This window comes from Metopolophium dirhodum, chromosome 3, assembly GCF_019925205.1.
Source record: "Metopolophium dirhodum isolate CAU chromosome 3, ASM1992520v1, whole genome shotgun sequence".
Taxonomy (NCBI): domain Eukaryota; kingdom Metazoa; phylum Arthropoda; class Insecta; order Hemiptera; family Aphididae; genus Metopolophium; species Metopolophium dirhodum.
Window position 1 is genome coordinate 20247182 of NC_083562.1, and position 11424 is coordinate 20258605.

The 11424-nt window shown below is 39.5% G+C and overlaps 1 protein-coding gene across 1 annotated transcript; it reads left to right on the forward strand.

The window, feature by feature from the left end:
* The first annotated feature begins 1699 nt into the window (after nucleotides 1-1699).
* LOC132940584 (SCAN domain-containing protein 3-like) lies at nucleotides 1700-6144 on the forward strand. Its single transcript, XM_061008311.1, has 3 exons — nucleotides 1700-1848; nucleotides 4338-5544; nucleotides 5614-6144. The coding sequence occupies exons 1-3, from the start codon at nucleotides 1700-1702 to the stop codon at nucleotides 6142-6144; spliced, it is 1887 nt and encodes a 628-aa protein (XP_060864294.1).
* The last annotated feature ends 5280 nt before the right edge of the window (nucleotides 6145-11424 follow it).

Genomic DNA, 11424 nt, shown 5'->3' on the forward strand with positions numbered 1-11424 from the left:
GTATTGTATGCAGGGGCAGATTTACCTATAGGTCACCAAGGCACGTGCCAAGAGCGCAATTTTTAGTTAATTTTTACTTTTTAGTTTTTCATAATTTCATAATTATATTTACCTAAATTTATATTTTACAACTTTAACAACTTGTAGTTGCGCAAGACATTACATCTATTTTTTAAATTAATAATCATCTCTGTGCTCTTTACTATTTTCGTGGTGACTGAAACGGCTAATAGCATTTTTCCAATCATTAAATCCTTCAGTAACAAGTTGAGTTTCTAAAGATGTTTGAAATATATGGCATGACCCACAAAAAACTACTCCTAAACTTGGAGAATAAACTAACCATGAACGAAAAATTATTTCTCCATTAATCAATCGTCTATTAAACATAATATTGGTCAAATATCTTGTTTTATCACAATATACACGTTTCGAGTTAATAAAACCATTTGTCATATTTTGATTAAAACCATTTTTTGCAACATCGTCGTTAATAACCCATTTAACTGGGTCTGTCTCGAAAATGGTTTAATTTACTATCATATTAGTTAACTATCATTTGACCTACAAATACCTTCAGGTTCAATATTGTCCACTTGAACAGATAAACTAATTGTTGTTTCACTAACCTGAGCATCTGTTTTCTTCAGAATATCTATAGTGTTAGTGCTACTATTACTACTACAACTACCAGAAGTAGAAGCTGGATTTTAAAAAAATCAGTCAAATTGTGTTTTGTTTAAAACATCATACAACCTCTCACTTTTTAATTTGGAAATTTTTTTGTATTAGTCACCACTTAACACCACATTACAACTTCAACTTCGTGTTGAAACATTTTACGTTATTATTGATACAATTACTAATGAACTTGAAAAAAGACACCAGTCCTACAAAACGATTTGTGATTTATACGAAGTACTACTAAAAATTACATATTCTTTAAATTCTTTGAAAATAGTTGAGTCCGCTGAGAAATTGCAAAAAATGTATCCGAATGATTCGGATAATACTTTTTCGTCAGAATGCTTACATTTGCAATCTTATTTACTGAATAGTAATATCGATATTGACATCGATAGTTTAACTCCAATCACACTGTGTCAGTATTTGAGAGAAAAATCTTTACATTGTAAGAATCTGGTCGTTTTTACAGTACCAGAATACTACCCACAAGCGAAGGGGAACACTTCGGTTGTTACCTATGAGCCGCACCGCATGTGACCCGAGGGCCAAATCGGCGGTTTTGATACACGCATTAAAAAATGAATTTTAATGATTTATTTTAAGGGGAAAAGGGGTAAATTAAGAATAAGAATAAATTAGGTAATCATGTTACTGTATTTTACCAGGTTATAATAATAATAATTATAATTTTGGCATATGGCAATGCATAGAAAAACAATAATAATAATAATAATTTTAGCACATGGCAATGCATAGAAAAAACAATAATAATAATAATAATTTTGGCACATGGCAATGCATACAACTTAGGCCATGTTTTTCCCGGCCCACGGGAGGCGACGCACCATATCACTCATGGTTCACCCTCACAGGGTTACTGGAAAAAATCATGGTACAAAATTGTATGTGCTTGTGTAAAGGGACATATTACTACAACGACCGACGGTTTGTGACGAATCCATGCCTGGTTTTGTCTTGACTACCAGTGGCCCATCGTTGCCCTTAGTCCATCATGGCGGTGTTTTCACTGCAAGGAACCGGGTTCAGTTCGAAAAAGACGTGTAGACAGGTCGCCGGTTGTCGAGAAAGAGACCGTTCAGTCCGCGACGGAGCTTGGCTTTGGTCCGGCGACGGAGCGTTGTGTATTGAGAAGTGGGGGAGGTCAGTGTCGGCGTTGTTGTCATTGTTTTACAATAATATAGTTCATTTTTGGTGACGGGTTGTTCTGCCGGTGTTATGATGATGCCACAGAATATAACAATCAGAATGGACACTGATAAAAATTTATACAGGCAGCATAGGACGAAGGCTTGAGTCAGTCACTGCAGGTCCGCAGTAGGGCCAGTTCATTTAACAGTTTGACCATTAATACACGAAAAATAAATATGGCATACTTTTATACGATAAAATGTACTATTTTAATTTAATTGCTTTAAAACAATGAGTTAACTCTTCACCGGACATCCGGACACAACTAATAGTTAATACTAGTATTGGAATAAAGTAGTATTAAAAATACTTTTAAAATACTAGTATAAAAATGCCCTTTGCGATTACTCACTAAGTATTTGAATACAAATACAAATATTTAATACAATATTATAAATACAATTTTTTTTTATTTTTAGGTACCTTAATTATGTTACTACTTACCATAGATTTTAAAAAAATTGAAATAAAATAACATGTCCGACTATGTGAATACATGTTCAGGTATTTCATTCATATTGATTCAATTAAATTACAAAAATAAATAAAAAGTGGTATTAACTATTAATATAGAATTATTTTTAAAAATTCCGATACGTTAATATAATAGAGATAACAATAAAACGTGGTATCATGGCAAATTCAGTGCTACCAAAAATGAAAATGTTAAGATTTCATATTTTCCCAGATCATGCCCCTACTGCGGACCTGCAGTGGTTGATTCTCTATTATTAGCCCGCCGCCGAGAAGTGTCCTACCCCTGATGATGCCGAGCACGACCTAGGCGCTGACGGCATCGGTGGCCGTGAGCAACGGCGTGCGGACACTGAACACTGCAGGTTGTGGGGGTCGGGGGATATTTGTTACATAATACTGCGATCATTTACGCATCAGCGCACGATACTATTATTTATAAATGACTATTGTATGAGAGCAGGTACGCTCAGGGACTGTTTTTAATAAATAATACGCCAAAAAATGCTGTGATGTTACAACATATTGAAATATTTCCAAATGTTGACATTGCATTAAGAATTTTTGTAAGTGTACCAGTGTCCAATTGTACTACCGAGAGATCGTTTTCATGCCTCAAACGTGTAAAAAAGTACTTAAGGTCCACTCAAACTAATGAGAAGTTAAACAGCTTGGCATTATTCTCGATAGTCGATAGAAAATGAAATGTTAAAAGAATTGAATTGCGAGGATTTAATCGAAACCAAAATGGAACAACTAGAAACAAAATTGTCTAAGTTAGAACTTAATCATAACAGCTCAACTACTCTCAATCAAGAAAAAATGTTTGTAATCTGCCTGAATCCCCAAATGCTCTTTCAAATTCGGATGACAAACAGAGTATTTCAAATATATTTCGTAAAATCGATGTCAATATTGATCCTATATTTGTTGTACGTTTGGGAAAATTATCTAGTAAACATAGGCCTATTCGAGTTACTCTACCAACATAATATGATGTTATCAAAGTTCTAAAAAATAATCGAAAGCTAAAAAACCTGGATGCTCTTAAACATATTACTTTATCAACGGATAGAACTTTGCTTTAACGAAATCATTTAAAAATCGTAATCGAAGAGTTAAATTCAAGAAAAAACTCTGGTAAAAATGATCTGTTCAATAAATATGTAAATAACTTACCTGTTATTTCAAAAAACTGTTAAAACCCAATTTCAATTTAAATCACTTATCAATATATTATCAAAATGTTCGTGGTCTTAATACTAAATTGGACGTTATTTCTCGTAATATTGCTTTGGAAAATTATGACGTTATTGTTTTAACGGAAACTTGGCTATGTAATGATGTAAACGACTGCGAACTTGGTCTTCTTCCTAATTATATCATCTTCCGTTGTGACAGATGTGTTCAATATTGGTATTAGAGGAGGCGGAGTTCTAATCGTTGTCAAAAACAAATATCAGTGCTCCCGTGTTACTATCCAGAATAATAATATTGAACAACTATTTGTAAAATTATCTCTTGGTTATTTTATACCAGGGATGGCAAATCCATGGCACGCGTACCCGAGATGGCACGCGAAAAGATTTTGTGGGCACGCGAAAATTTTTACTATTATATAATATATAATATATAGTATTATAGTTTATAGGTAATAGGTAAAAATATTTTGAGCATACGGCTTTTATCGGTCATTAACGATTATTCTTATCTGTAGATAAAATAATAATACCTATATATTATCTATATGATATTGCGTTTAGTATGTTGTTTTATATTTACGTACGTTTATTGAGAGTAATAAACCTACCTCAGTAAACACTAATCAGTACAAATACGTCTGTCAATTTGTAAGTGCGTCGTGCGTGTTTCGTGTTTCGTGTGCGATTATTATATTTTATTTAACATTATTTAATATGTCTGTACCAAAAAAAAAAAAGAAAAATTAGTGAATTAAATGTTAGTAGTTGTAGTAGCAGAGAATTTCAAAATTCATGGACTGAAGATTATGGTATGGTTAAAAAAGGCGATAAAGCAGTATGTATTTTATGTTCAACCACAATAGTATGTAGAACATCATCTGTTAAACGACATTATGAAACTAATCATAATTTTCTTTTAAAAAAAACAAATGAAGAACAAAAAGAGTATATTCTACAAGCAATTAAGAACAACAATTTGCAGACAAATACATTAATAAAGTTTGTGGGTAGCAATTCAAATATTGTTGCCGCAAGTTCTGCTGTATCAAATGTTATTGCAAAACGCGGAAAGCCCTTTTGCGATGGAGAATATATTAAAGATTTGATGCTGGAAACTGCACCATTTCTATTTGAAGATTTTTCTAATAAAGATAAAATTATGCAACGCATAAAGGATTTACCAATAACCAGAAATACTGTAAAAGATCGGATTTTAAAAATTTCAGAAAATATCACAAATCAACAATTTGCAGATTTTAAGTATTGTAATGTATTTTTAATTTGTCTTTACGAGAGCACTGATATTACTGGTTCAGCTCAATTATCTATATATTTTAGATATTTTGTTGGTAGTGAAATTAAAGAAGAGTTGGTTAAATTAGTCTCATTGCAAGAAACAACAAAAGGAACTGATATTTGCAAAGCAGTTGTAAATACTCTTTCTGAGGCAAATGCGGATTTTTCAAGAATTGTTTCTGTTAACACTGATGGCGCACCTAGCATGACTGGTAAAGAACCAGGGTTTATTAATTTATTTACTAAACATGTGGGACATCCCCTGCTAGGTTTTCACTGTATTATACACCAAGAGGCATTGTGTGCAAAAAATACTTTTAAATCATTTGATGCTATAATAAAACTAGTAACTAAAATAGTGAATTTCATTACTGCGCGAGGCTTGAATAAAAGAAAATTTGAAAATCTATTAAAAGAAGTAAACTCGGTGTACAGAGGTTTAGTTATGTTTAATAATGTTCGCTGGCTTAGTCGTGGCAATGTTCTCCAAAGGTTTATTGAATGCTTTGACGAAATTAAAATGTTTTTGGATGAGCAAAATCAAATACATGAAGAATTATCTGACTTGGAGAGGATAGCCAGATTGATGTTCTTTGCAGATTTCACCCAGCATTTAAATGAATTGAATAATAATAAAATAATCACTTGTATGTTTGATACGATACAAGCATTTCAGGTAAAATTAAAAATATTTAACCGTGACATAATAAACAAAAATTTCAAATATTTTGCTAACCTTAAAAAGTATATTTCGGAATTGGAAATTTTCAATAAACCTGATATGACTCATCTTATCCAAGAATTTTCAAATATTATTGGGAAAGCTATGAATGAGTTCTCTACACGCTTTACTCAGTTTAAAGAATTTGAAGAAACCATGAAAATTATTGTTTATCCAGACACATTGCCATTAGAAAAACTCAACTTAAAAGTATTAGAATTGTTGAATTTAGATGATTTTGAAATGCAGCTTGTAGATTTTCAGTCGAGTACCATATGGAATGAAAAATTCGTTATACTGAGAAATGAATTAGAAGAAATTCAGCGTGATAGGGCGATAGGCAAATCGGTCGTAAACATAGGGGACAAGATTTTGAAAGTGTGGAATGAAATTCCAAAAGATTATTCCACTTTAAAAATAGTAGCATTAGCTGTTAAGCTTTCGGTGGTTACCTCTGGACTATACATTTTTATGACCTGGTTCTTAAACTTAACAACAACTATACTTATGGTTAGAGTTATGAATAATATGGATATGTACATAACTGTAAAGTGAAATTCAACTTTAAATATAAATAGAGGTTCCAATGACTTACGTTGGAGGTTATTTATTTCGATTGCCTTATGTGCTAAAGAGTTTAGATTTTTTATTTGGTTTAAGTTTGAAAAATTTTGGGGTAATACAGATGGTAGAATCTCTGCAAACAGAGAGATTACACTGACTTTTGGATTTTCTGGAATTACGTCTGCTTGTACATTTCTAATGTTTTTATTTAACGGTACGAGTACAGAATTTTGCGTAAAAATTTCACATGACAATGAGGTGGTCAACCTACCCACGCCCGAGATCTCCACGGTATAGCTTTGCAGAGGTTCTAAACAGGTAATCGTACATGTGTGTGGTTGTGCATAGTACAACCAAGAATTGGTTTTTGACAATCGATTCCAAATGGGTGTGTCTAATGGTACAAATTTAATTTTACAATTTCCTAATGTATTTTGCGAGTTAGACAACCGTGAAATTTCACACAAACTAGATCCCGTTCGGCGGTGTATTGGTCGATCCCCCTTACAAAGAGTGTATAATTCTAGCCTAATACATAGTTCCCATTGACTTAATTATAATAGAAAAAAAATGTTCATTATTATTACTTAAAGCAAGGTAGTCGACTTCAGACTGAATAATTGTGTCTCCTTTGCCAAGTTTTCTTCTGTTTCCTCTTCCAACGCAAAGGCTAACGCGTCACTTAACTTCTTCGGACCTCGAGCCTTTAATAGTAGCCGATAAGATTCTGGTAACCCACTTATAAAGGTGTTGAGTACCTGATTGTGTAATAGCCTGTCAATATCCGTTCCATTCGAATATTCTCCTGCCTCCATTGTTGCATCGATCAAGTCATGCAATAATTGTTCCATTTTATCATAGTATTCTTGCACTCCTTCATCAGGGCTCTTCCTACACATGAGTAATTTCATTTGTAGTTGCGGCAATAGCTTTTTCGTTTCTGATATTTCCACAATATTTTTCCGGAACTCCTTGTATGTCGTTATATCCTTGTACCTTAACGACCGCAATGCTCTTCCTGTTAGCTTTACTATTAATCCTTGCACTAGAAGGTCCACCTGTTCCAGATCGACGATCCTGACTGCAAAATCACATGCCCTTAAGAAATGGTATGCCTGGTCGGGATTTGTTCCATCAAAGTTCGGTACTACTCGCATTGCTGCTTCTATGCTTACTCCGGATTTGGGTCCTTCCGTAGAATTAGAAGTATCGTTATTCATGATTTCTATCTGTTGCTCTGACGGTTTTTGCCTTTTTGTACTTCCTGAATATTTTTGATGCTCTGAATTTGGTCGAGTTTCTGGGTGTTCCGTGTGCTCCTTGTCTTCTCGATGCTTTGGATGTTCTGGACTTTTGACTTTTTGATATTCTTGATGCTCTGAACTTTTGACTTTTTGATGTTCTTGATGCTCTGAACTTTTGATTTTCAGTTGCTTGCTCTGGATGCTCTGAACTTTTGATTTTCGGTTGCTCTGGATGCTCTGAACTTTTGACTTTCGGTTGCTCAGGATGCTCTGAACTTTTGACTTTTTGATGCTTTGGATTTTCGGTACTGGTTTGAAGCTCTGACGTTCTGCCCGACGTTTGACTACGCAAGAAGTACCTAACTTCACCTAAAAGTTCGTCTGTTCGTCCTAAGGTGTCTCTTGCCCTGCGTAATACACTATTCGGCTCATACAAGTCCCCACTTGAGGGATCACTACTGGAGCTATCAAAATCAATTAAATCTGTGCTAATATTATCGTCCGACCCTGATTTCGACATACACTAGCTATAAAGTTCCCAAAAATTGTGCCTAATAAATATTGTTGCATATTGAATTGTAGTCGACTGTTGTTGTTTATCTAGCGAAACCACAGCCAAGGAGGTGGGACCTGTGTGTTTCGCTGGGCGTCGCGGGGTTGACGGACCGCGGCGCTTGCCGATGGCCGGGGCGTCCACGTCGCCGGCGGATGGATACTGACTTAGAAAGTTTGCTAACACCGAGCCAATCGTCCCATTTACGGTCGATTACGTGAATCAACCGGTGACACGAGATCCAATCATGGCGTCTCTGACGAACGTCCCGCTGAAGTGCGTGAGATGAGAATCACAGAAGGCTGACGCTAGCTCCTATACGCTTAAGGCGTCGCGTCAGGTGATTACTTCTCCGAACATCCCTCATGAGTACCTTGACCGATAGATGGTTCGCATTAGCTATGAGCAAAGATGCGTCCCTGGCGGGAGAGATCAAACCGAGTGGATGGGAAAGCGCACTGGCGACTCGGTCGGCGGAGGGGCGGTGATCTGGATTCAGTCAATCGTTTACAAATGACCCAGCTCTGGAGGGAGGACTCCGGTGTTGTGCGCTGGAACCAACCTCGACGGCTGGGTGCCACCAGTGGCAAAACCTTGAACGCACCAGCCCGAGGGCCGGCAAAACACAGTTTGTCGTCAAAATAAGCACAATTTGTTACCGTAAGACTGAAATCACCGAAGAGTGGGCGGAGTCAGGAACCACATGCCTGACCTACGGGCAGGTAACATCTTAGTAACGTTAGGTGGAAGCAAGGAAGTGGGGGCTAAGGCCCATCGCTGCCGTAAGAACGGCTAAAGAAACTGCGGTGACGACGGCGACGGTGGGCTCGGATGCCCCGCTGCTGAGCGGAAACCGACCGCTACAAACTACACGAGGCCACCAGAACTCTGAAGGCGGCAGAGCGAGGGCAGGTCTGGGGGACCGCTGGCGGGATTGAGGCCGCGGCTGACGATGTCCTGCCCGGGTACAGGACTGGGCGGATGACGAACGGCCGGAAGGTGCCTTCGCACCCCCGGGCCACTTGAGAGCCCCGTCCCGATCTCAACGCCAGTGGAGGGCGCATCTCCAAACCGAGCTTCCCGGGGTAATAGGAAGCACATGGAGGTGGTCTCAGAGACTTACCGGTGGCGACGGGGAAGGGTCATCAATGAAGGAAAAGAGGACTGGCTAGGCAGTTTTCAGCAGACCAGCCATTCCAACAGTATACCCCAGAGATGGGCAGCTTGCCAAATGCAGGTCCTCAAGGATCGCAGAGCATCTGCTTACACATACGACTGCCCGACCGTCAGCTACGAAAAAGCTCCGTGCTCAAGGTGCAAGCGATCGGAGAGGACCGAAAGACAGAGCGTGGACTCACGGGAAAAACCAATAACCGTGTTCTAGGCGTATTAACGCACTGAGGAAGGGAAGACCTGATAGGCACGTCAAAAGACCCCGACGTGGGTCCCCGTATAAGGACGACCGAGGTGATGGAGGGCACCTTCCTTTTCCGCACGGGAACCATCTACCCAAGTGGGGGAATTATACCACCTGCGACAAACCAGTGGGCTTGGGCGAGAAGCGCCAGAGCATGACGAGGGAAGCAGACGCGGACCTCCGTCAGCGCGCTGGTGCTTCTAGCACGAACCTGACTGAGAGCACACGGGCCCGACCAACTCGTGTGCGAACACGTGCAAGGTGGAAGTCCGGCTGGGGGACACCCACCGTCAAGCACTCAAACCCGAGCATTCGGTACAGACACGGCACCCGGCAAAAGAAAACTGTACCACTCAAAAAAGGTCGCATCGCGTCAGCGTAAGAACTGCCCCGGTGTCGATGCTAGTGGGAAAAGAGTCGTTGTGAGTACTCTGGATAACGGATCCTTCAATCTCATCCCGCGGGCGACGAGGACAGCCCCACTGAAAACCCGACTTAGCTAACGCCCGAACGGTAACAGTGCCTGTCGAGCTGCGTGGCGTGCGTCCGGCCGGCGCGCGCGTGTACCTCGCGTGCTCGCGCTCGCCGGCCGCGCGTTCGCGACATATGTGGATGGCCTCGCGGGGGCTGTCGGGAGTAGCGCCTTAGTAGAAGGGGAGATATTTGACTGGGTCGAATCCAGCGCTCGCCGACGCGGTTATACGAAACCCACCGATCTATCTCGAACGAGAGCAGCCGGCGGGGGACCGTTAGCCTGGCGCCAGGGTGCCCTGACGTAACCCGTCGGAGGGATGTTTCCGCGTCACCCAAAGGCGTGAAGGAGCCGCCCTCGCGACATATGGCTAAAGGTGTAAAAACCCCCGAGGGAATGGTCTTATAACTCCCCGTCACACAGTGGTTAGTAATGTTGTTGTTTACTCTCGATAACGCTTCTGTAGATAGCGGCACGATGTTGTTGATACTCTGACCCACTGACACTGTGGCGTTGACCTTGCCCTACTCCTGCGGCGGCGTCGCGTACTGCTCCTCGACGATGACACTGTTCAACACGGCGGCGGCGACGACGACTACGACGAAGGCGATGACAACCGACCCCTCCTCGCTCGTGTGTACGGGACGCTGACCCACAGCGTATGAACGATTTGCCTTGGCGGCTACGGTGACGCGTATGAATATTATATATGACGCACAACAACGAAACTGCCAGCAGCGCGTATCGAACGAATTAACACTATTTCTTAGATCGTATTTTATATGATCGGGTTGCCTCGACGGCGGCTGCGGGACGATGATGTCAGCACGCCCGTCCGGTAATGAATTGTATAGATGTATATAGTATACACTGGCGTATATACATATATATTATATCCGACCGGCCGAATGTATAATGTAACACGCCGTTACGACACTGACGACGGCGGTGCGTAATTTTCCGATATACACTATATTTTTTTTTTAAATATGTATACTATATAATATATACCTTTAGACACTCGAGTCTCCGATTATTGAACGTGATTGCCTTATCTTCCTGTAATGATTTTCCGTAGTGATTTTCTGACACCAATCCGGTTGAAACCAAACGGCGGTGGTCCACGTAGGTTCTTTAGTGATCTCCAAAATTGCACTGTCACAAAATAAATTATGACAATTTTTCCCTTTTAGAGATCCCACCGCTGCCATCAATGAAGTGTGATCCACCGTCGAATGACGTTAAACCGTAGGTATTGGTGTTAAATAAGTAACACATAGATTACGTATACTAAGATTAACAATTTATTAAATTAGACACTTGTTGTAACAATGTATATAATGCTTTTATAAGTTGATATTAATACTAAATATTTCAATTAAACACAAAAGAATTAATGTATATATAATTAATGTAATGAATCTATATAAATACTGACACTGAGAGAGGTTCTGATTAAAACTATATGAGGCTCTGTAATAAACTATAAAAGATGCTCTGACCAGTAACGCGGGTGTTACTCACTCTTTCGACCTTACACGACTGCCGTCCGCCGGGCGAGGCCCGCCGCAACGGTCCGTCTAGG